The 24,975-nt window shown below is 53.4% G+C and overlaps 1 protein-coding gene across 1 annotated transcript in view; it reads right to left on the bottom strand.

Moving 5' to 3' along the window:
- The window catches only part of LOC109387211 (protein sidekick-2-like), a 217,879-nt gene that overhangs the window by 13,784 nt on the left and 179,120 nt on the right, over nucleotides 1-24,975 (bottom strand). The window contains exons 3-5 of the mRNA XM_019650963.1: nucleotides 21,991-22,097; nucleotides 10,204-10,304; nucleotides 4,062-4,195 (exon numbers count right to left, since the gene is read on the bottom strand). Of these exons, the coding sequence (XP_019506508.1) occupies nucleotides 4,115-4,195; nucleotides 10,204-10,304; nucleotides 21,991-22,097 (289 nt within the window). The 3' untranslated portion in view covers nucleotides 4,062-4,114. The remainder of the gene's footprint in view (nucleotides 1-4,061; nucleotides 4,196-10,203; nucleotides 10,305-21,990; nucleotides 22,098-24,975) is intronic.

Below are 24,975 nucleotides of genomic sequence, written 5' to 3'. Positions count from 1 at the left end.
GCCCACCCCCACTCTCCAGCACAAACGATGCCTGGCACAGAGTAGGTGCTCAAACACATTTGTCAGGTGAACTAATGAATGGAACTAGCATGGTACAACCCCAAGGGTTGATGAGTGAAATGAAAGAGAACTTATCATGAGTGGGCTTTATTAAAACAAAACAACACCCCAAAGCCGCCTAAGAGAGGCAGTAGCAGTAGCGTTTCCTTTAAGAAGCGGCCGGGCTCTCATCTTTGTGGGTCAATATAGGCCCCAGATCGGCAGAAACTCCAATATTCTCTGCCCACCTGCTCATGGGTCCTGAAAATACAACCAAGGACTTTTTCTCTCATGAAAAATCCATCTAGTTGGCCCCTTTCCCGGAGGTTGGGAGGTGGCTGGCCATAATGACACCCACAGCCCTAGGGCAACAGCGAGAGGTCATCCTTTATGGGCAGGGCACTTGGTGGCTCCACTGCCACCCTGGGCCACCCTGGTCAGCCTGGGCAGGTTTTCCCGCCTGGACTCCAGGCCTGGCTGGAAAAGGCCCAGGTTGAGCGGGAATAAAATGTCAAAAACAAAGTAAAATGAAGAGGGGAAGAAAGGCGGCATATAAAACAAAATAATTGCAACAATATAAAAGCCTCATGTAGGCGCCGTAAAGAGCGATCAGATTGAAAGCTGCTGATATAGCCGAATCCATAAAAGTGTGCTCTCACTTGTTTATTACATGCTGGGGCGTACAGGTACCATGGCCCAGATTAATGGAGCACAAGGAGGAGACAGGTGAGGCCCAAGTGGGTGCTTCACCGTGTAGCCAGGTAAGCAGGGCCCTCGGAGTTCAAAAATATGAGGCTGCCCCCGGGCCTTGGGCCAGCTTGTTGGCTTTAGGAGGGTGGAGGGACCCTGGAGCCTGTGGGGTTCGAGAGGGAGAGAACGGCAGTGGCTGGGGACAGTGAAGGAGGGCCTGGGGGTTCCCAAAGTCACGTGGTCAGCCCCAGGTGACCCGAGCTAAGCTGGTCTGGGGTGAGTGCAGAGTATCTGACACATAATAGGTGCTCAATAAACAACAGTCTTGCCTCCTGGGGATTTGCCTGCTTGTGCTTAAGGATCCCTGAGGCAAACCAGAGCAAGGAGGAGGGGGTGTCTCACGCGGGAGGGCCTGAAGTGGACAGCCCCGGGGCACAGGGGAGGCATAGGAGCTCCCCACACGTGGCAAAGCTGGGTCCTGCTGCCCTAGGTACCATGGACGCCCACTGTGATCCATTCTCCCAGAGTCACCTCATTTAATCCTCCCAACTACACTTTGCCATAGGGATCACATTACAGATGAGGAACCGGAGGCTCAAGGACCACATGACTCACCTGGGCCACAGGTCAAGTGAGGGACAGGGTGGGTGAGCTGCTCCTCCTGGGCAGGTTCCAGCTGCCCACAAGCCAGGGACCAACCTGTTACTTGCCCCCTCACCCCCCCAGCACAGGGCCACGAACCAGAGGCGGCTGTGAGCTCTTGAAATGTGACCGGTGCCCCTTTGATTTAATGGGTTTTAATTTTTAAAGCTTGCATTTAATTTAAAAAGGTCCCCAAATTAGTTATTAGAACACTTTTAAGCATGTATGAAACAACCTGGCACACGGCTCCCTTTCCAGCTGTAAATTTTCTTAAATCTAAATACAGATCATGTATTTCAGATGAAAATTTTGCATCCAAATTGAGATGCGCTGTAAGTGTGAAATACACAACAGATTTCAAAGGCTTAGTATGAAAAAACAAAAAAAAACCGATGGAAAATATCACATTAATATTTTCCTTTATCGATTGTATGTTAAAATGGTATATCTCACTTATAATAAAATATACTAATACAATTAATTTCATCTATTTCTCATCACTTTAAAAAAATTAGGCCATTGGCAAATTTTAAATTACTGACATGGCTCACATTATGTTTCTATTGGGCCGTGCAGCTCTGACCCCTGGGTGTGGGGCCACCACCCAGGATGAACTTTTCAAGAGCTGTGACAGTCCTGTGAGGTCACCAGGGTTACACCTGGGCAGGGGTAACACCCAGGGTCACTGGCCTTGCGCTGTCCCCTATTTCTGAAGAGCACGGGCATCCCCCCAAGGGCTGAGAAGCTGAGCTGCCCTGAGCAGAGGAGGGATGAAGGGGTGAGGCGGGAGAGCAGAGGGAGGGGTGAGGCTCAGGTGAGATAAATGAGGGGAGCTGGAGCCAGTGGTGGGCGAAGTGGCAATTGCTGCGAGTACATTGGCTGGCAGGCAGGCAGGCTGGGGACTTGTGTCGGTGACAGGAACAGGGTTTTGAAGCAGTCACTCGTGGGAAGAGAAATTAGCTGACGATCAGCTGCTTCTGCTCTCAATCCAGTACAAATCCCTGCGTGCGAGCGGGAGGTGAGGGGCGACTGGAGTGGGAGCAACACAGCTGGGGGAGGCTTGGTAGACGTGGGGGTCCACTCGGGCCCTGCCTGCCTCCCTTGGGCCAGCTGGAGGGCTGGGGGCGTTAACACAGAACAGAGTGAATGGTCCGCACTGTCAGCCAGGAGAGGAGCTGGTTTAACTCCCGGGAGGAGGTTGGGCGCTGGGGGAAGAACAGAGAACGGGAGGCTCCAACCTCTGGTCTCAGAGTAAACTGAGTCACCCAGGGAGATGCCAGGCCTTGGCTTGGACCAGGAACTCTGCCTCTTACCAAGTGACTGAATTCTATTAGACTCCAGGTCTTCGGATCACTGGAAAATATATGGGGAGAAAACATTTCCCTCTGGTGATTCAATTCCTTTTCCCAAAGAAACAGCAGCCCCAGGTCATGGGCTGGGCCCCCGGCTGCTGGGACTAGACTGCGACCCTGGCACAGGTCAACGTCAGAGGTTATACCGGGGACCCTGATAGGTCAGTACCCAGAATGGAACTCTCCTCCCCGGTATCCAGGTCTCTTTCTAGGCAGACTGGAACCTGGGGTGGGGGAAGGAGATAACTGCAGAAATGGAAGTGGTTCTGCCGGTGCTCAAAAGGCCCAGGAGTGGGGATGGAAGGGGTTGGGGAATGTTCTGGCCTTTCCGGGCATTGGCACACACAGGCTGGGATCAGAGGAAGGACACGGGGAGGCCCCCTGCTGGCCGGCACCCCCATCTCGCTGCTGGCGGATATGTCCTGGAGCAACCGTGGATGATAAATGAGACTGGGTTCTGGAGCAGGGGTGGCACAGATGTGGAGACGTAAACATCTGGCTCCCCCAGCTTGTGCGGTTTGCTCAGCTGCTGCGGGAAGCTCTGGCCTCATCCCACAGTCTGTGACTCCCGGCCGTGGCCTGCTGCTGGGAAGTCACCCCACCCACCTTCTCAGCCCCAGGGATGGAATAAGGAAGAAGGGGCCCGCCTGGCTGCAGACGGCCAGGCCGGGGTGGACAGCCTCAGCATTTCCATCCCTGCTCAGTCTCCGCCGGACAAATTCCTCTCTGCAAAAGGAAACTTTTAATTTGCTACCCTCTGTGCTCTGCCTCTGCAGAGAGGCTTGGCCTCTCTTCCAGGGTGCTGGGCAGCCTCCGGGGATGGACAGAGAGGCACTTTTAGGCAGGAGTGTGGGCAGACAGCCTGTCTATGTTCCCATCTGTGAGGACGGCCTGGCTCCGAGTAGAAGCAGCACTTTTTATGTGCCAGCTGAGTACAGGCAGTTAGTGTATTTGTTTAAAAACTTCCCATCTCCTGGCATGCTCTCCCTGTCTGCACCTGAGCCCCAGAGCAGCAGCAGGCCACGCATGCACACTCTCTCCTATATGCCACACTCCCCGGGCCTTCAGTGGCCCTGCTCACAACCACGCTAGGTGTCCCCTTACCGCATGCAGTATTTCAGACCTGTCATGGGACCGTGGTCCAGAATGCAAGCTCCTCCTTGCCTCTGCTCTGACACTGCTCCCAGCTGGGTCTCCTCCTCTGGAGGGCTCCGCCCCTGCACTCCCCTAACAGTCCCCCTCCAGCACCATCCATCTTCCCTATGACCCCCTGGAGCCCCATTCCCAAGATTTAGTGACACGTTCTTCCATCGGTCCCAGGCCCTGGCGCTTACTTACTCTCCACGGCGAGAGTGATGGGCTGGCTGGTCTTGTTATCCCCGTTCTTGTCATTAACAGCCTGCACATAGTATCGGCCTGCGTCCGGAGCCACCGTTGACAGGATGACAAGGGTGTTCTCCAGGGTGATAGCTCTGGGAAGAGGAACAGGACTCATCTGACAGGGGCCCCGAGGGGCTCTCGGCATCCAGGGATGGGGGTGGGGACGTGAAGCCAGTGGCCCCTACAGCCCCTCCTCCCGCCCACCTCTCAGAACCTGAACTCCAGCCACATTTTGTTTGTAGATAACACGCTGCCAGCGCTGCGGATCAGACCCCAGTACAGCATGTGCCCAGGGGTCCCAGACCGCCATCCACATGAGGCCTCACTGCCCCCACCCCAAGCCTGGGCTACGGGCCTTGTCTACCAGGTCCTGTGGAATTCTGCCATTCCCCTGTCACAGCATTGATGGCTGTGTGTGTGGCTATCTGTGTGGACACACCAGGAGCATCTGGACACTTGAAGGAATGTCCCAGAATGAGGGAATGAATGACGAGTGATAATGAATTTAGAAATACAGTAAAACTTTGGATTGCGAGTAACGTGGTTTGCGAGTGTTCTGCAAGATGAGCAAACATTTCTATTAGGTTGGTGCAAAAGTAATAGTGTAATAGCCGTGATACATTTTAACTTGGTAAACGAGTGATGTCTTGCAATACGAGTAGTTTGTTTCTGGAACGAATTATGCTCGCAACCCGAGGCATTACTGTAGGACCACTCCAGAATCAGTGCCTTAGCCTAACCCTAAATCTGTTTAGGCTGATTCAAAGGCTACAAGTTGGCAGTAATGTAGGCTTTGGGATTCACCTCTACCTCAAGCCCCCCTCGGAAGCTAGTCAACAGAGGGGATCGGCTGGGCTGGTTGAGAGGAAAAAAGGAGGCCAGCCGGACAGTGGGGTGCAGACATGGGCCGTTCGCTCCCCATCGGGTTCCCCCTGCTGGGATCCCATCACACAGCCCCTCAGCACTCAGGTCTGCAGGCGGGAAAAAAGGGGTGTCCAGGCGGAGAGCTGGGGACTCCATTCGATGTGGGTAAAACAGTGTCAGGAGCACTGCCCATGCTGCTCTGCCTGTCGCATCCTTTCACCCCTTCTCCCGATGACAAACAAAACCATTAGTTTGTCAAGTCTATTCCTGATTTTAATGTGATGTGCCCGAGACAGCTGTTAAATATCCTTAATGTTAGTTTAACAAGGACAATCCAGTTGAATTCTTTTCAAATTTTCCCATTAGGTGAATGTTACAGTGTTTTAAACAGATTCTCAGATAAACAGCCCCGCGAATGCCATTCCAGTTTGCTCTTTCCCTGCCGGGCTGGGCCGGTGTCCCCTCTTTCCTGGTTTGGGGGGTTTGTCTGCAGGTTGGGGAGTTCTCAGCAGAGCGCTGGGAGGTAGGAAGGCAAAGCTCTCCTGCCCCAATTCTTGGGCACCCTAATGATGTCCATTTCTTTTTTCTGGAGAGCTCTTGTAACCCCCAGCTAATGAGGTGACAGGAGGTGGGACAGAGTGAGGCTAACATATTTAAAAAGCAACGAAATGGGACAGAGATGGGGACCATTTCGCCGGCTGGGAGGCTCCTGCAGGGCCCTTTAGTGTCGCTTTGGGGTGAGCAGGGCTGGGGGAAGGGAGGCTGGGCTCTGGCCAGGGCAAGTGGGGAACATGGAAAGTGAGTTCCAGGCCCAGCCTCTAAGGCGCACGCAGCCTCCTCCTCGCTGGGCCTGTCTCCTCATCTGAGCGAGGAGAGAAATCAGATGCTTGTGAGGGTTCCTTCCAGCCCCGAGGCTGAGGGGTTCTGATCCCGGTCGCTGCTGCTGCTCTGCCCCCATGTGGCCTGAGGCTGGCCCCTCCCTCTCACATAGCCGTCACCGGGCACACCGTCCCACAGCGCACTTGGACCAGGAAGCCCCAGCCGTTGCCACGGCGCGTGGGAGCAGGCTGAAGGAGGCCTGTGGCAGGTGGCCGCACTGGGCACGGCCTCGTCCCACTCTTGCCTGTCTGTCCTAAGCTCCCTGTTGGCCTCCACAGAAGAAGGCTTCCATCTCCAATCCCTTCTCTCCTCGACCGGGAAGACTCTGCACCCCATTCTCTCCTTTTAGCTACATTCTATCTATATTATGATCCATCCTTCTAGGTGGATGGTTCTCATCCAGGAGTGGCTTTGTTCTCCGGGGGACATTTGGCAAATGGATGAACAACTTTTGGTTGTCATAGCTCAGGGTGCTACGAGGAACTGGAGGTCAGGGACGCTGCTAAGCATCCTACAACGCACCGGACAGCTCATGAATTATTGGGCCCAAAATGTTGAGTGTGCCGTGGCTGAGATGCCCCATCCTAGGTTGGGTGGCGTCCTGAGGTGGCATAGTCGGTCGCTGTCTACCTCAGTTTCTGGTGCCCCTTCCATAGCGTTCTGCAGGGGGCTGGGAAGTCAGAGACCCCCTTCCCCGGCCCCCGTGCATCCAGGATGGGCAGCGTGGCTGAGATAATGGGACATGGAGAGAGGGGTGTGCACCGCTTCTAGGCTTGGGCCCTAAGAACCCCCTGCACAATCCCACGTTCTCGCCACCCCTGTCAGAGCAGGGCAACTGGGAAGCCCAGCTTAGATGACAGCAGAGCAACTACCATCCAGGGTCCCCGAGTGACTGTGGAGTGGAGTGTCCCTCCCATCCCTTGCCTGCAGTGGGACCTTAAATGAGCCAGAGATAAAAGTCTATGGTGCTGAGTCCCTGGGCTGCGACTCTGCCTGTTACTGCAGCGAGCACTGCTTAACTGGCAGACGGAAGCACTCTAGACCAGGACCCACAGGGCCTAGGTTCGAGTTCTGGGTGTGTGGTGGTACAGGAGGCAGAGACTGGGAAGGGCTAGTGGCCTTTTGACTGTCTTCCCACTGCCCTCGGCAGGTGGCTAAGGAAGGTCCCTGGGCTTACAGCCCTCTGCCGATGACCGGTCCCTTCGTACATGGTTCTGGAATGGCCCTGTACCTCACTTCTGAAAGTGCAGGAAGCTGTTTGTGGCACTCAGGAGGGCCTGTCGCCTGCTGTACCCAGCTGAACCCACACTGCAGGAAGCTGGTGGAATTCCTGTGGGTCCTGGGTGGCAGGGCTCAGCTCTCAGGCAGGGGCTGGGCTCTAGTTTCAGCCATGGTTTCAATTCACTAGGTCTTTCCCGTCCTACCTTCTATCCACTACTCCTGTTCAGCCAGCCTTTTTTTTTCCCCTCGGCTCCAGGGGGGCCCAATTGATAATTTAATTAAGATGAAAATAAATCATCCTCGAAGCTGCCCAAAGCCCCCAGCATGTTCGGAACCTCGTCTCCTTTTCATCAATGAGCACCAGGGAATGGATGAGGAGTTGCTAATCGCTGACTGTGCCCCTGCAGTGAGAGCAGGCCTCTGTAGATAGCGTGCCCTCAGCACCCCGCACGCCCCTCTGGCATCAGTGTTCATCTGATACGTATCTCTGGCAAACAGACACCAGAGAATGTGCTACCAGGGACCTCTCCTCTCAGTTATGAATATTAATCCGCTGTAATTGCTGAGATAAAATCACCGCCGTGCGCTACCCTGTGTGTGGTGGGAGTGCCGGAGGGGGCGGGGAGGCGGTGGGCGCGACCACATGCGCGCTCGCTGAGCCTGCGCTGTCGTGGTGCCAGAGGCTGTTGGGAATGAAAAAGGGGGTGAGGACAGAAGCCAGGCGTGAGAGGAGGAGGCGGGGAGGTGTTAGGGAAGGGATGGTGGGAGTGAGGATGGACACAGGGTTTCATCTATCACCGCACGTGGAGGAGCTAACGGCCCACGTGCCCCCTCCCAACACTGTGCCACACATTGCTGTCATGGCGCCCTGTCCCACTGAGTCTGGATAAGGCCTCAGAATCCTTCTCAACACAGAATTCCAGGCAGCCGCTGCCACTCGATGGGCTTGCAGGATGCCGTCACTGATACACCTAGGACTTGCGAGGTAACCTCAGGAAAGGGAGAACTCGCCTACCTGTCTCAGTGCCTGTGTGGCAGAGCAGTCCCCCTGTGCAGTTCAACCCCACACTCTGTGTTAATGGTCAGCCATGCTTTGCTGGTTTCCTGAACCTTGATTGGGTCTGTGGGAGCATGCTCCGACTCACACAGCTCAGGTCCACCTGTTAGCCTGGGGCGCTATTCTAATTCTTCACCTGCTTTGTAGCCACACCCTTCGCTGTGTCACTTTAGGTCGGCTCACTCAAGAGGCGGAGTCTGTTCTGCCATGTGATGTTCTCTGGCCAATGGGATGTTAGCAGAGGCTTGCAGTCTGTTTCTGCTTTCTCTCCTGCTCCTCTGCGGTTGTCAGGAGGAGAACAAGGGCTAGCTGGCTGGAGGGTGAGACGTGGAGGGCCGAGCTGAGTCGCCCAGTCATTCTCACTGGTCAATAGCTAGCTCACACCACACAAGTGAGAGAGCGCCCAGCCAAGATCGCCAATCGGCAGTGTCACAATGACAAATAAACGCTTTTTGTTTCAGGTCACCGGGGTCATTTGTTAGGCAGCATTATTGTGTCTGTCAGTAACTGATACATTCTAGGACAGTGGTTCTCCACTGTGGCTGCACACCAGAATCACTGGGGACCTTTAAAAAATCCTGATGCTAGGATCCATATGCCCCGTTTAATGAAGTCAGAATAGGTGTGGGGTAGGACCTGACGATCAATACATTTTAAATTGTCCCAAATGATTTCAACAGGTCGCCAGGCTGAGAATCACGATGCTAGGACCAATTCTCTCCAAGTACAATCACTTTATCCTCCCCACCCCACATTTTTGTACCTCTTCTTATGTAATTTTCACGTTAGACAGAATTAAGGACTCTGCCTCTGGAGTTGGCAAGCCTGGAACCAGCTGTGTGAGACGTGGCAGCGTAAACTCTGGGGGCCTTCACTTTACTGTCTGTGAAATGGGCATAAAACCGGCTGTCTCATAGGGTTATCAGGAGGGTCATTCAGTCAAAAAGTACTTTTGAAGCACCCTCTCTGGGGATGAAGAAGAGAAGGAAAAACAGCCTCTCTTCCTTGGAGGAGGGTGCCTCTCCTGGAGGGAAGGATGATGTGTGGAGTGTGTTTATTCCAGGCCTGAGAACACAGCAGGCACCCCATAAACGGCAGCCGCTGAGATGATTATTATGCTTCCCTCACTAGACCCCATGGCCCCCCAAGGCAAGAACTGTCTATCTTGGCTCCGGCTTCCTACAGAGACCAGGATGGACTCCACCCACAGTTGACCTGCGGCTCAGGAGACCAAGACAAGGGTGGTCTTTCTTCTTTTCTGGGAGTGGGGAGAGTTGGAGGGGAACTGAAAGGGAAAGGCTGGCTCCAGACCCCGAGGGGGGATCGGGAGGGCCGGGTGTGTCCCGGGAGGAAATGTTTTGCCCCTCGCCCTCTGTGGAGGTGCTGACTCCATCGCTCCTGCCCACAAACCAGGCTGCCACAACCGACGCCTTGGGCCACACAGAGGGGTTTTGTTAGGGCTGAAAGGGCCGTGTGTTCTCTCCCTGACGGGGGTGGGGGTGGGGGGGTCCCTCGGCCTCACCTTCTACCCGCAGCCAAAACACACACTGCCTATGCACACCATGGACACCCAGCCACACCCACACACCGGAAACACCCAAGGGCCACCCACCCTGTCGGGGACATGCCAGCACCCTCCCACGTCCCTCTGGTCTTGCTGGCCTGAGCCATGGGCCTGTAACCACAGTGATGGTGCCTCTGTGTGTGCCTGTTTGGGTTTTTTAAGTATTCTGGGAGGCAGAATTATTTTCTAGCTGAGAGTGGAGCCAATGCCCTGGGATTCCCCAGGAAGACGAACTGAGCTCTCCTGGCTCCAAGTCTTTGCACGCACATTACCAGAAAGGTCCCTCGTAAACCAAACTTCTCTGTCATCTGGGAGGTCTCCAATCTGGCTATGTCCCAGAAGAGCTGAAAGAGGCTTCTGCGAGAAGGGCCCTGCTCAGCATTTTGGGGGCTTTTTCTGGTCCCAAACCTCCTGTCCCAGGGCAAGGCCCCCTCCTTCCCACTCCGTCCCTCAGAGCAGGGTGCTCACATGCGGCTGCTGGGCGGGATCTTGCGGCCATCCCGGAACCAAGTCACCTGTGGCCGGGGGAAGCTGGCGATGCGCGGGGCGCGGATGACAGCGGCTTCTCCGTGGGAGACACTCTGGCGCTTCTCACCCTCCTCAAAGCTCCCCATGTCTGCGGAGAGAACAGCACACGCAGGGATCAGGGACTGAGGCCAGCGGCTGAGACTGCCCGGCTCCTGGGGTGGGAGTGGTGACAGGAGAGGGAAAATGCAGGCAGGGTGACCATGGGGCCGGGGGACACCACGCCCAGACCACCCCTCATGACCTATTGTCCCATTTAACTATGATATGCCCTGTATTGTGTTTTGGGGGTTTTCATCCATTTAGACCCACATATCCACAAAGCAACTGATTCATCCAACCGCCATGAGAGGGTGGTCGTTATTTCACATATTTTACAACTGAAATACTGCCCACCCAGGCTCAGAGAGGGTCCATGACTTGTCCAAGGACACATGGCTGGGGGAGGGGCAGAGTCAGGATTTGAACTCAGGTCTCAGAGTCTGGAGTCAGGCAGGGTGGTCCTTCCAGCCCTGCCCTGCAGTGCGGTAGGGGTTTAGGTGCAAGGTGAAAGGCGTGTCTTGGGGCCAGGTTCCTGTGCCCTTGGTGGGAGGGAAGTGTGGGCACCCAGAGAGGGTGGGGTCTTGGCTGCTCACACACAGGTGTGGAGACAATTTCCCTCCTAGGCCTTGGATGTGAGGCTGCAGGGATGTGTGAACATGAACGCCATATTGTTCTTTTAAAAACATGCCCCTTAGGTGGCCAGGTGGCTCAGTTGGTTAGAGTGTGAGCGCTGAGCAACAGGGCTGCCGGTTCGATTCCCACATTAGCCAGTGCGCTGCGCCCGAGCTGAGCTGCCGCTGAGCTGCCAACGGGCGGCCAGATGGCTCAGCTGGTGAGAACATGTGCTCTTAACAAGGTTGCCGGTTCGATTCCCACATGAGATGGTGGGCTGTGTTCCCCCGCAACTAGATTGAAAGCGGCAACTGGACCTGGAGCTGAGCTTGCGCCCTCCACAACTAAGATTGAAGGACAACAACTTGACTTGGAGCTGATGGGTGCTGGAAAAACACAATGTTCCCCTTCCCCAATTCCCCAACACTGTTCCTGTCCCCAAGTTCCCAACAAAATCTTTTTTAAAATGTGGCCCTTGGCAGACAAGAAGGGAGATACTTATCCCAGCTCTGCTGCTTTGCCAGCCAGGAGGGGGAATGGAGAGCAGTGGAGACGCAGGTACGAGCTTTTCTGGTTACCCACCTGCCTGCTGGGATCAGGCTGGGGAGTGGGATCAGGCCGGGGAGTGGCTGTAATGGCAGAGGCTGGGGTTTGGGGTGTGGTACGGAAGGGGTGTCTGTGCTGATGTGCACAACTCTTTGGAATATTAATGTACAAATGTATATCCTTGCTACTCAAACTGTGGTCTGTGGGTCAGCAGCACGGGCACCACCTGGGAGCCTATTAGAAAATGCACAGTCTTAGGCCCCACCCTGACCTGTTGAGTCAGACTCTGCATTTTAACGAGACCCCCAGGGAGGTGTATGCATAGTCAAGTGTGAGAAGCACTGTTGGTCCCCAAACTGGGGGCTGCATGCCAGTGAGAATCACCCAAAGAGTTAAAAAAACGCTCATGCCGGTGTCTCAGCCCAAACTTCTTTCACTGGTGGTGGGTGTGGGCTGGCCATTAGAATTCTTATGCACAGTCAGATTCGGACCACTGAAACCTTCATGTTGTTTCCCCGTTGCCCACGTTCCCTCCCTAACCAACGGGGCCATGTCCTAAGCTACCTGAATACTATTTCCCCTTCTCCCTCTCCCCGCAACCTGGCTGCACCTTAGAATCCCCGGAGGGGCCTTTAATATTCCCAGAGGTAAGAACCTTCTGGGGTAGGCGGGACCCAGGCATCAGTATTTCTAAAGCTACTTGGGTAGTTCCAACATGAGCCGAGGTTGAGAACTACTGTGTGGGCTCAAGCCAGTGGTTCTTACGCTTTGGCAGGTCTCAGAATCCCCCGGGAACTTGGTGAGCCCACAGATTTGCTCCCACCCGTCCCCGCTCCCTAGGACACGGAAAGGCCCTGCTTCACTGCCACTGGGTCTCTAGAGTTCTTGACTCGCTCTCCGGGGATCCCACTGCATGCTCAAGTTGGGGGACCACTGGCCTATACTCCCCAAAGCCCTGGGCTTGAGCCTCTTGTCGTCTAATCTAATGGTTTTGACCTCAATCTCTCTGCAAAGACTCTCACATCTACTCTGGCACTTTCCTGGGCTCCAACACCCAAACGCTCAATTTCCAACAGAAAATGTTGGGCGTTTCTTACCTCCTCGCCAGGCCCTCTCTCTCAGCTCTGTTAGCAGCTCCCCACCACACCTGCGCCCGCCCCAATCACCTAGGATCAAACCCTTGGAGCCTTTTGTGGTGCTTCCCTCCACTGTTCCCCACAAAGTCGCTTGGCGCTTCCTCCGGGATATCGCTCACATTTTCCACGGCCCCTCTGTTCTTCGTACAGGCCCCATCAACACGCTAAGTGAGCCCCATGACCCAGGGGCTGCATTAACGCCCCACGAGCTCTCTTCCATTGGACCTCCCTCCCATCCGCACTGTTCCTGATTAATTTTTCTGACCATTTTACCGACTTGCTCAGAACCTCTGGGATCTCCTCCTTGGCCCAGGGAAGTCTAAATTCTCTTGCCTGGATGCAAGGTCCCCCCCTAACCTGACCCCAACCAACCTTCCCCATCTTAATGCCCACACCCTGTTAAGTGTTCCCCCTGCCACGCTGAACTACATCTCGCTTCTCACTTCAGGCAAGCCTGGAGAGCCACCGGAACAAGTCATGATTCACCAAAGGTACCATAATTCAACAGCATCCCAGGGGAATCTAGACAATTCAGTGTCTCAAGAAATAAAATCTGCTGCTGGCATCCTTGATCTATGTTTGGCGGCAGTAAATGTCACGGTAGTGGCTTTGGAGTCATCGAGACCTGAGTTCAAATGTGACTTCTGTTACCTCCTAGGCATGGCCTTGGGCAAAATTCTGACTCTGCTGGTCTTGAATGTTCTCTTCCGTAAAATGGAGTTAAGAAGAGCACCTTTCTCATAGGCTATCGTCAGGATTACATGAGGTAACAGGTATATGTGTCAGGCTGTGTCTTTCCAAAGACGGCTGCACCAATATTTATCTTCTATCCAACCAGCTCTTCTTATGAATAAATATGCTATATATGACTTTCAAGGCTAGGTCATCAAAGGGATACAACTTCCACCTGGAATCTCTCAATCTCTCTCTCTCTCTCTCTCTCTCTCTCTCTCTCTCTCTCTCTCTCTCTCTCTCTCTCTCTCTCCAGGCATCCCTATGGAAACCAGTTACCATGTTGTAAGGAAGCCCAATCTAGCCCACACAGCAGAGCCCAGATGACACCCAGCGCTGGAACAGGCGAATGAACATCTGAGCCCTCAGGTGACTTCAGCCCCTGGCTTTTGAGTCTGCCAGCTGAGACCTCAGACATCACAGAGCAGAGACAAGCCGTCCCTACTGTGCTCTGTCCAGGTTGAAGACTCACAGAATTGGTGAGCGTAAGAAACGATTGCTTACACACCATTATGTTTTGGGGTAAGTTGCTATGTAGCCATAGAAACTGAAAGAGTGCATTAAAGTGCTAAAAGTTATATCTAATATTTGTAGTATTAAAATATTGGAATCCTCTACATTTTTCACAGTGTAGTTTAAACACCAACCTTTTCAACAAAGATTACCCCACGCCACCCACATAGAATTCAAGAACAAAGACGCGTTAAGCCCTGGCCGACCTGGTGTCAGGGTTCTTTCTAGGTGGACTTCACATGCATTGTCCCATTTAATCCTCATAACGAGAGGCTCAACTTTAATAAATATACATTTTTTTAGTTGTTTATTAATTGCTATTACTTGGCTTTGCCTGTTAAAAAAAATTGCATCAATAAATCACATCGATTTCAGTGCTTACAATAATTTTATCTATTTAAGAAACTTTTCCCAGAACTCTGAAGATATATTTGAATAATTTAAAGCAATTTCATGGTAACAGTGTTTCTTTCTCCTCTCTCTCATTTTATTAGCTCCATTTCATCAGTGAGGAAATTAAAGCTCATGGAGATAGAGTGGCTTAGCCAGGGTTAAGCAGCTAGGGCTGGGCAGGGCCAGCGTTCAAACCTGCCTCCCTCCCTGCGTGTCCTCTCTGCCTCCTTCATGACGCGTACCTTGCATTACAATTTTTCATGCACCGTCTTTATCTCTTTCTACTTCACTGGAAGTTCCAAGTGGCAGTTATATTCAGTTGTACTCATGAGCAAATCCCCACAAGATACTTTGGCCCCATGCTTTGCACGCAGTAGGTTCTCTCTAAACTCACCCAATGCCAACATGCAACGCCTCTCTATGGAGCCCCTACTTGTGGGCCAGGCAGGCCTTGTGGTCATTCTGAAGAAAAAGACCTGGTCTCTGCTCTCACGGAGCTTCTAGTCTGGTCCAGGAGATAGGCATAAGGAAGCCGACCCACAAACATTCAGTGACATACTGTGACAACTGTTAGGAAGACGGAGCAGGGTTCTCTGTGAGAGGCAGCTGCCGAGCAGCCGACTTTAGACTGGGAGGTGGGTGAGGCCTCTTTTAAGCAGAGACATAAAAAAAGAGTAGGCGTTAGCTCTGTGTGAGGCTGGGAGGTAGGAGAAAAGGGTTAGTTAATGGAAATAAAAGAATGCCAGTAGGGTAAGGTCATGGGTTTGTTCAGTGGATGGATGGATGTTTGGGTGGATGAATGGGCAGCTGGATAAGTAGAGGGAGGGAGGGAGTTAGGGAGGGAGGATGATTGCATGTATGTATAGTTGGATGAGTAGAGGGCTGGCTGGCTGGCTGGCTGGCTGGCTGGATGGATGCATGGACGGAAGGAAGAATAAAGAAACAGCAGTATAGATGATTGTATATATGTGTGTAGGGTGGGATGGAGGGATGAAGGAAGGGCACCGCTGGCCTTGGTCTAAGCTTTGCATTTGAGGCTCTCCTCCACCTTTCCTTCCCACACTCCCCCCACCCCACCGTGGCTCTCAGGCCCCTGGCACCTTCCCCTTCTCTCCACTTCATTGTGTCAAATGGGCTTCCTGGGCCCATTCAGGAAGCTCCTTGCCTCTGCACATGGGCCCGGGGCACAGCCATGCATGTACTGGAGCAGCAAGTGGCTGTTCAGAGGGTGCCCACGCAGGCTGCCAGGGCAGGAGAAAGGCTGGAGGAAAGAAGGAGGGGACACGCTGACAGGGGCCCGGGTCCAGGATGTCCTAGGAAAGCCCGCTCACCTGAGGTAGAAACAGGTGAGGTTTACTCCACTTCCTCTCCGAGGCACATGCTATGTTATGCTTCTCGGTGTTGATCCAACGTTCCCAACCAATTCCCCCCGAGCCAAGAAGCGTGGGCCTGGGGCACAGCTGGACGGGGCCTCAAAATCGTTCCTGTTGCCTTTGTTATTATATCTTAACAAGTCTTTTGTAAAGTATGCATTCTGCTTCAGGCTATATCCATTGCTTTTATATATTTTTTGAAACAGTTTTTACCATGACATATGTCATGCGCACAAAAGAGTGAATATAATTATATGTACAGTTTAAAGAAGAAGAATAGAATGAACACTCATGTACCCAGCACCCAGCCTAAGAACTAGGATTCTAACAAACCTCGTCCCCTCCCCCACCGTTCCCTCCCAGTCATACCCCCTCCCTCTCCAGAGATTAACTGCGGTCCTGAATGTCATAGCTTGTTTTCTTCTTCCAGTTTCACCACATATGGGTGCATCCTTAAACAATTTATGGTTACTTTAGTCTGGTTCTAAGCCCTTAATACGACCTGGGATTATTTTGTCTACTATGATTTGCTTTTTTTATGCAACATTTTTGTTTTTTTGGAGCTCCCTCTATGTCTCTGCACTTGGTTTAGTCACTTTCACAGCTGCCTGGACGCCCCAGGTATCGAGGCTGCACAGCGCTGCTGCAGGCTGGGTTTTGGTAGCCAGTGTTTTGCTGTCCTGCTAAGAACCCTCTCGTGTGGATTTTCTGGCACATGTGGCTGAGAGAATCACCAGAGCATGGGACTAAAGGTGGAATTGCTGGGTTGCAGGGTGGGCACATGATCATTTTATGAGATGATGCCAAACTGCTTTCCAGCTCTGCACCAATTTACCAATTCACACTCCCACCAGCAGAGATGGGAGTTTCTGCCAACGCTTGGTCTCGCTAGACTCTTTGGGTTTTGCCAATCTGGTGGGCAGGGGGTAGCATTTTGTTGTGGTTTTGTTTGTTTATTGTGAAGACAATGCTTCTGTCTCCAGTCAGATGGCCTCCATGACTTCCCCTGCATTCTGAATAGCATCCAAAGTGCCAACCACATCTTAGAATGCCCGTCTGTCCCCAACACTCCACCTTCTCAGCAACGCCTCCTTCACTTCCTTCACTCTGCTCCAGCCACCCTGGCCTCAGACGCCCAGATCCACCCCAGGGCCTTTGTACTTGCTGTTCCCTGTCCTGGAAAGACCTTGCCCCTCGGTCTGTGTGGCTTACCCTTTCACTTCCTTTGAGACTTTGCTCGATATCACCTTCTCAGATGGCTTCCCTCAGCCACCGTTTCAAATAGGTCCCCCTCCCCATCTTCTATCCCTCTCACCTGTTTCCATTTTTCCTCATGACACTTTATGTTTCTTCACGGGCCTTCTATCGTCTGTATTCTATTATATACTCTCCTTTTAACTTTTGTTGTCCCCACTACTTTCCTTGAGGTGAGGGACACGTCTTGGTTTTGTCCTCTGCGCCTAGATCAGAGCTCGGCACGCAGTGCGTGTAGAGCCACAGTCGTTTCACGAGTAAATGAAACACTCAGGTAAAACAGTGCTCCAGGAAGACACAGTAAGTCCTCCTGAACCATTGCACAGCCCCTAGTCTATATTCAATACTCACACTCGGGGTAAGATTTAAGAAAAACAAGCCCATTGGTGGGATTTTGGGGCATCAACCCCAGCCCACGTGACCATGGGCGTGATGCCCTCAAGTCCTATTTTGTATGGGTGGCGGGTGGCGGGGTAGAATGGGAAGCCGGTCGGCTCCCCATGGGGCAGGTGGGCTTGGCTCTGGGGCTCCACGTGTGAGCCAACTGCCAGCCAGGTGAGGGCTGGGGTAAGGGTGGGGATGTTGCCCAGGTGAAGAAGCCACAGGATCCAGATGGAAACAACCTGTGGCCTGAGGGACACTGTCGACTCAGAAAGGCTCTCTCATCCCTCTCAGCCATCCAGCCCACTTGTCGCAGGGCGGAAATTTATGGCGACTTTACAAAAACACAGAACAGACTCCGGATGGGGACAGGAAGGGAGCTGGGGAGGAAACTGATGTTTTATTGACTTCCCCTAATCGCTGTAATTAAAAACATGTAAAGAATCTTTTTGTAATGACTTTGCCATTATCATTAGCTGTTAGCACAGCTGCCTGATTAATTTCTCATTAGAACCTAATGCTCAGCGCCTCTTTGGGAAAGGGGTGCGGACCCGGGGTGGGGCCTGCTTGGCTGAGCCCTGCAAAGAGACCCAAGGGCAGCAGTCGTGGGCACTGGCTGCCTGGCATCCCAGGACAACACCCTCCCCCGCTGGGAGACGGAAACTGCCGAGAGACTAATGGATTTGGAGAAGCAGCCATACCCAACCTATCCTCAGAACCGTGTGCATCTGCGTGACTATAAGAGAGACAGACAGACAGACAGGCAGATGTAAGAGGTCTGTAGGACACAAAGCTGGGAGACCCCTAGGACTGGGATACAGTGAGTGAGGGGAAAGGTTTAAGGAGGAACCGACTCTCCAGGTCTTGCCAGTGTGCGGTGAGTACCTGAGAGGGGGTGCCACCTTAAGTTTTGCATCCTCCACGCTTCACTTGTTTCACCCTGCCTCCAGCCCTAGACAGCAGCAGGGGTGGCTAAGGATGTGCCTAGGAAGGCAGAGTGAGAAAGGGCGTGGGTGTTTATTCCAGGATGCCTCCCCTGGTGGGCCTTGCAGAGAGAAGCCTGCTGTCCCTGGCTTCTCCAGGAAGCCATTCTCCAGGATGGGTGCTGTTTATGGTTCTCACGCACCGATCGACTAACTCTTGTGAGAGCCCCACCAGGTAGGCATTACTATTAGCATTCGTTTTAGGAAGTGAAGGCACAGAGCAGTTAAGTAACTTGCCCAAGGTCACACAGCTAGGGAGAGGTGTGTCAGGATTTGAATCTGGGGTTCACGTCTGAGTCTATGGCTACACCCTACAGCTGATGGTAGTGAGGTAGGAGAAGACGGAACAGAAATACTGGCTATGAGAACTTGGAGTGTCCTCTAACCTTTCTGTGCCTCAGTTTCTCCATCTCGAACATCCCTGGAAGGTGTGTTGGAGGGGAGGGGGGCTGGATATCGGATTCTTCAACTTCCATAGCTAGAGGGAGGGTCCCCTGGGATGAGACAATTGTGTCAAGCAAGGGGGGGCGGGGACAAGGAGGTGAGGGTCCCAGTGTGGCCACCAGGGCTGGGCGAAAGCTTCATTAACTTGTTAAGATCAGTATTTTCCTCAACTGCCAGGCAGGAGTTCCTAGGTTCCTCTAACCCTCTGGCTTTAGGGCCTAAAGAGCTGCAAACAGCGGTTCCCACTCTGTGGCGTTATGGAGGAAAGGATGTAAGACCTGCCAGGTGGGCGGGTGCAGGGTGAGGGGTGAGTTCCCAGTGCCATGGGAGCTGGGGGTCAGGAAGGTGTGGACCTGGGCTCCCCGCTCCTCCCACGTGGGGCTCCTTCAAGGTGTCCCCTTGTCTCCCCTGGAACCACATTTGCATAGCTAGCAGCAGCACCACCATGTAGCCTGCGGGCTGCCTAGTGACAACTGTGGTGACAACAGTGTCCAGTGCCTGGAGCCGAGGGTGACAAGTGGCTCTGAGAGGGCAGAAGCAGCAGGGCAGGCATTCCCCTGTGAGAGGTGGCAGGAGGGAGGAGCCTGGGTGTCCGGATGGCACCGGGGAGTGCCGGCTCGCTGCTCTGTGTTTGCCCAGGACAGCCTTTGTCAGAAGCCACTGCAATCTGCGGCCGGTTTTGTTCTTCCTTAAGTGATAACATAGACTATTCATTGTAGCAACAAGCTCCCACTGACTTAAGGTACATTATTTGCCGGCACTGGCTAGGTGCATTGTCACATAGGCGCTCAAGGGATTCTCTGGGCAAGCCCAGGAGGTACGTATTATTAGATACATTTTATGGATGAGGAGCCTGAGCTGATTGAGGCTCAGAGAGGGTCAGTCACTTCCCTGGGGTCACACAGAGATCAAGAGCAGAGCCAGGATTCGAATGTGGTCTGCCGAACACCGAAGTCCATGTTCTTCATTAAGCCGAACTGCCTGTCGTGGGGATGGGCACCCCGCAGCCTGCCAACACTGTAAGGTGCCCGCCAACCCTGTCCCCTCACATGGGATCTTGGCCACTGCAGAGTCCCGAAGCTCCCTCATGGGTTTGCACCAGGCCCCTGCATGTCACTGCCACCTAAGGTCATCCCTGCCAGCATCACCTTGGGTGATGCAGGACTCACAGAACCTGCAGTGTGGGGAGGGGGAACTCAGGGTCACCCCACCTGGGCGGAAGGTTACGGCATCAGGCAGTCTGAGTCCCTGCCATCTGCTTCTCACTCCACTCTCAGGCTGGGAGCCCAAGTAGGTCCAAGCCCTTCTCTGCAGTGCGCAGGAAATTCCAGGTGCACCTGGGTCCTTATCAAATGCCTCTGCCCACCGCCAGCGCACCTTGCTAGCTGCTCTGCACCTGGGCCTGGTCACAGCCCATCCCTCGGCTTGGGGGCAGGAGGATACCGGTGGGTCTGGGAACAGGGCCCGTGCGTGTGTCTGGCAGCACCCCCATTGTGGGTTTATGTGATGTGAGAAGGAGTTTGCATGTTGTGGGGGGTCAGAGGGCCGAGTCCTCGGCTCCTGGGTCCCTATCACAGCCAAGGAAGGCGCATTTCAGCCACACGGACACTAGGCTCCCCTTCTTGTCTTTTTCTGATCAGCAGAGCCAGCCCACAGGAGACTGTCACCTTGGGGGCTCTCAACTCCAGAAAGTTCCTACTGTTCCTACAAGCCAAAGGCTTGGAACAGACACCCCCCACAACAGTCTGGGCCGACTGGTGTCCTGGATGGCACTTCCAACTGCACACGCATTCTCTCCCACACACAGGTGAACAAAGAGGCAGACCAACCCAGGCATGCACATCTGCACACATGCATGTATGCACACACATGTGCGCGCACACATGCACACACATACATATGTATTCTCACCAGCACACAGGTGAGCAAAGAGGCAGTCCAACCCAGGCACGCACATCTGCATGCATGCACACACATGTGCACACACACATGCACACATGCGCGCGCGCACACACACACACACACTCTCTCTATCTTTCTCTCTCCCACACACAGGGGGACAAAGAGGCAGGCCAATATTTTTTTTTGCACACACATATTTGCATACACACGTGTACAAACCCACACCAGTGCACCTGCACTTGAACACACGTGCATGTACACGCAGTGTCTCTGGAGGCTGCCCCACGGCTGCCCGTGCCCTGATGGACTCCGGGCACCGGCTAAACGAAACTCCACGGGAGTCCTCCAGCCTGACAGCAGCCCTGATCCGTCATTTTAATTCAGGGCTTTTCCGCTCCTTGGAGTAAGTCGAGGCGCCTTTAGCGCTGATTTATGGGGACAAGCCGTCCTGCACTTCTGATTACGGCTGTTTTCCATAATTATTATAAACACTCTTTGGCTCACTTGAGGTCTCCTATTAGATTTCTCTTTCTACTTCTCTCCAAGTAGAAAGCTCTCGCCTGTGCTAAGTCAGAGGCGCGCCCCTGGGGGCTCTGGATGAGTGGCTGTCCTTCTTCTAAAAAAATTTCAGGGCTCAAGAAGGCTTTCCGCACGCTCACATCCCACTGTGCAACCATGGGCCCCTCCCCCTGAAACACCCGAAATGAAACAGCCCATATGAGGCTCATTCCTAGCACAGAGCAGCTATTTAGGATGGGGCCGGGGGGGAGGGGGGATAGGACAGGGAAGGGGAAACTGAGTCGCAGGGGAGGGTGATGCCCTGAGGTGCCCTTGGTTCTTCTGAAGCTGCCTTCCCTCTTCCATCTGAAGCCACACTTGTGTGGGGTGGTGGCACTGAGGAGAGGGCTGTTACCCCCAAAAGCTAGCCGAGGGTCTCCCACTTTACCCTCTGCCCACTTGGCCCCTCCAGGAACCCTTAAAGCTATGGTGCCCACTGTGAGGCCTCTCCCAATGCCCCCCGAAGGTCGGGGGGACCCCAACACTGTTAGTGCTCCAGGGCTGAGCAAGTTGGATGGAAACATTAAGGTCATGGGGGCCCCTGGGAAGTCGACTGAGAAGAGTGTCATAGCTAGAGAGGTTCAGATTGGCTATTAGGAACACCCCCCCTCCCGTCCCCCCAAGTGTGAGGCCAATCCCAGAGGAGGCCCTCAAAGCAGGTGATGGGGCCTCCTTTTAAAAAGCAAAGCAAGAGTGCTGAACTCAGAGCCAGCAGAGGTGTGTGTCACTTATCGGGCCATGTAACCCTGAGAGCTCCCGCCCCCTCTCGGGGCCTTGACTCCATCAACTGGGCCAGATACGCGGGAAGGGCCCGAGCAGCACCCAATGAGCACAGAAGGAGCACAGCTGGTGGGTAAGGGCCCTGCCCACGCTCTCCTGCTTCACGCCCGCCCTGCCCTTGTACTCACAGGCCACTTGGACCTCAGTTTGCCGCTGCAGCAAAGCGCCCATCCGGTTCCGCACGATGCAGCGGTAGAAGCCAGCGTGGGTGCGGTCCAGGCTGGTGATCATGTACCTGAGGGCAGACGAGACAGCCAGTGAGCAAGTCAGGCAGGTGTAGGGAAGCACAGGTCAGACCGGGGTCAGAGGGCAGAGGTCGCCACCTCACCCTCTTCTGGAATGAAGAAGACCTGAGCTCTCGAATCTCTGGCCGTGTCATGAGGTCACAGAAAGGTCCTTATCAATAGCAGCGTCCCTCCCAAAGGCAATGGAGGTTTTCGCTGAGGTGCCCAGGAAGTAGCCTGCACTTTCCCAAGGACAGGAGGTCCTGTGCCCAGCCCTTGACCCTGGCTGTGACCAGGTCTCCCAGGACCTTGTGGGGTCCGTTGAAGGCTGCTGCCCTCCCCTGCCCGTGACTCGCATGCCTGAGAAAGGTGGGGACTGTGCTGTGCTAGTCACTGAAACAGATGGAGGTGACAGAGACGGGGGAATTTACATGCTTCCCAAATGCTTTGCATCGGTCCATCCTTAAAGTTACAGGCAGCTCCACTGCAGCTCTGTGGAGGGAAAAGGCAGAGCGTTCTGAGCAGGACCGGTTGCCTGGGGGCCCTGGGGCCAGGATGCACGAACCTGAGGGGTCCCTGGGGAGCCCATGACTGGCCCAAACTGCCTCCGAGCCTGTGTTGGGAGAGAGCATGAGTGAGGTGAGCTCACCTGGCTGAGAGGCAAGGGAGGCGGCCAGGCTGGGTCAGTGAGAGGAGCTTTCAGCAGCCAGACATGGGCGGGTGGTGGCCTCTGGTAGGGAGGGGCTAGTTCCCCTGGCACCCGCTCTGGGACCACCTTTCCTATCCCCAGGGACTGAGCAGCCCAGCACAGACCTCAATGAATCAAGGGGTCTGTGCCTAGGGCATCTCCCCAGTCCTCGGGTGTCCTAGGGTTTGCCCAGCTGACTCGGTGGACAAGCTCATTGCCGCCTGCCCGTGGGCTACGCCAACGCTGGGACAGAGCAACCTAACTCCCAGGACTCGCCAAGTTTTCTTTGACACGTGTTCTGGCCAGGGCCCATCATCACCATCACCATCACCACCACCACCACCATCATCGTTATCATCTCACATCAATGATGCTGTATTAAGTACTTTTCATACATTTTTTTCATTTCACACAGCAGTTCCCAGATGGTTGGATATCATGGACCAGTAACACTTTAAAAAAATGGGGATGGACATGATTGTCAACCTTTTACTTTGCCAAGTAAGATCATTAAAACCAGCCACCCAAAAAGCAAACGGAGAAACAATCAACGAAACACATACACACAAAGATAATATTAAAAAGTGCCAGTCAGGGAGACAAAAATAAATAGAAATGGTCAGCATTTTATATATAAAGGACATTTCTGAGATCACAAAAAAAAAAAAGGAAGGAACTTCAGCATAAAAGCCATTTCAACAAATTTTATGCAAAGCCCACCACACTAGTTTCACTTTCCTAATTTTAGGTGGGCAGGTGCCAACGGTTGTGGTGGGTCTGCACTTGAGAGCCTTTCATTTAATCTCCATGCTCATCCTATGGAGGGGATACTTTTATCAGCACCCCGATTTTAGAGGTGGGGAAATCAAGGTTCAGAAATACGTCATCGTTGACCTGCGGTCTCACGTGTAGTAGAAAGTCAGAGCCAGGATCCCACAGAGCCTTTCGGAGTCCAAGCCCCGTCGCTAACCCGTTCAACACTGACATCACAGCTCAAAGGGCCCACCTTCCGTCCTGGGGCTGCAGGAGCCCCACCTCACAGGTGAGCACGTGACGAGCTGCCTCGGCTGCAGCATTATCCAGAACCTTCTGGCTGTCCAAGCCTCTTATCTCTGCCACCGGCTGCAGCTCTTATCTGTCCTGCGTTACTGTGCACAGGGCAATGATGGGGAGATAGCGGGCGCCCCAGCTCTGGCAAGTTTCCCGTTCTCCTCCCACCATCCTCAAGCCCATCACAGGCTCTCTCTGTGGCCTCTGCCCCATCTCTCCCACAGGGAGGGGAGACAGCTGTGAGGAAACTATTTGGGCCTCGAAAGCGATGTCGTGACCTGAGAGGGAAGATGGAGGGAGAGACTGGCTAGAAAAGCCTGCTATCTTTCGAAATGGAACCAGACATTATTGAAAAGCGCCAGCAAGAGGAAAATGGACAGAAATGGCCAACACACTCACAAAAAAGATGCTCAGCGTCTGTCACAATGAAATAAAGCCCAATCAAAACCATGCTGACATATCAGATTGCTGAAGATTTTCACATACGATCACACCCAATGTTGGCAAGACCGAGGGGAGAGGAGTCATACCCTCAGATTGGCTGGTGGAAATGTAAATTGGTCTAGGCTTTGGGGCAAAATCTGTCAAAATAAGAATATGCATGCCTTTTGACCCTGAGGTTGCACTCCAGGGAGCTGGCCTTTTAGATATACTTGCAGAAACGTGGCAAAGAAATAGGTACAAGGATGTTCACGGCAGCATTGCTCGTAACGGCACAGATAAACAAAACTGGAAGCAACCTCAACGACCGTCAAAAATGGGATACAATGATTTAATGAGGCTGTTGCTGCAGAAAGAACGAGGAACCTGTGTGGAATGAGATGGAATGGTCTCCAAGATGCACAAAACAGAGAAAGGAAGCTGGACAAGGGGGAATGATTCTGGAAATAAAAACACGAGCAAATAAGAAGCTAAACAATATAACAGCTGCGTGTTAGGGGCCAGAGCGATGATGTATTTTCATCACTCTTGAGAACTTGTTGTTTATTGATACAGGCTACCAAACCTTAGTTTAATATTTAGGATCATGCAAATTGACCCAATAAAAATAATTAGAGGGCCGGCCGAGTGGCGCGTTGGTTAGGAGTTGGCTTGGGACACCAGCTCTGAGCAGCAGGGCCCCGGTTCGGATCCCACATGAGGGCCAGTGA

Source organism: Hipposideros armiger, unplaced genomic scaffold, assembly GCF_001890085.2.
Source record: "Hipposideros armiger isolate ML-2016 unplaced genomic scaffold, ASM189008v1 scaffold_150, whole genome shotgun sequence".
Lineage (NCBI taxonomy): Eukaryota > Metazoa > Chordata > Mammalia > Chiroptera > Hipposideridae > Hipposideros > Hipposideros armiger.
Note: the sequence above shows the minus strand (reverse complement) of the source record. Positions and strands in the feature narration are given on the sequence as shown.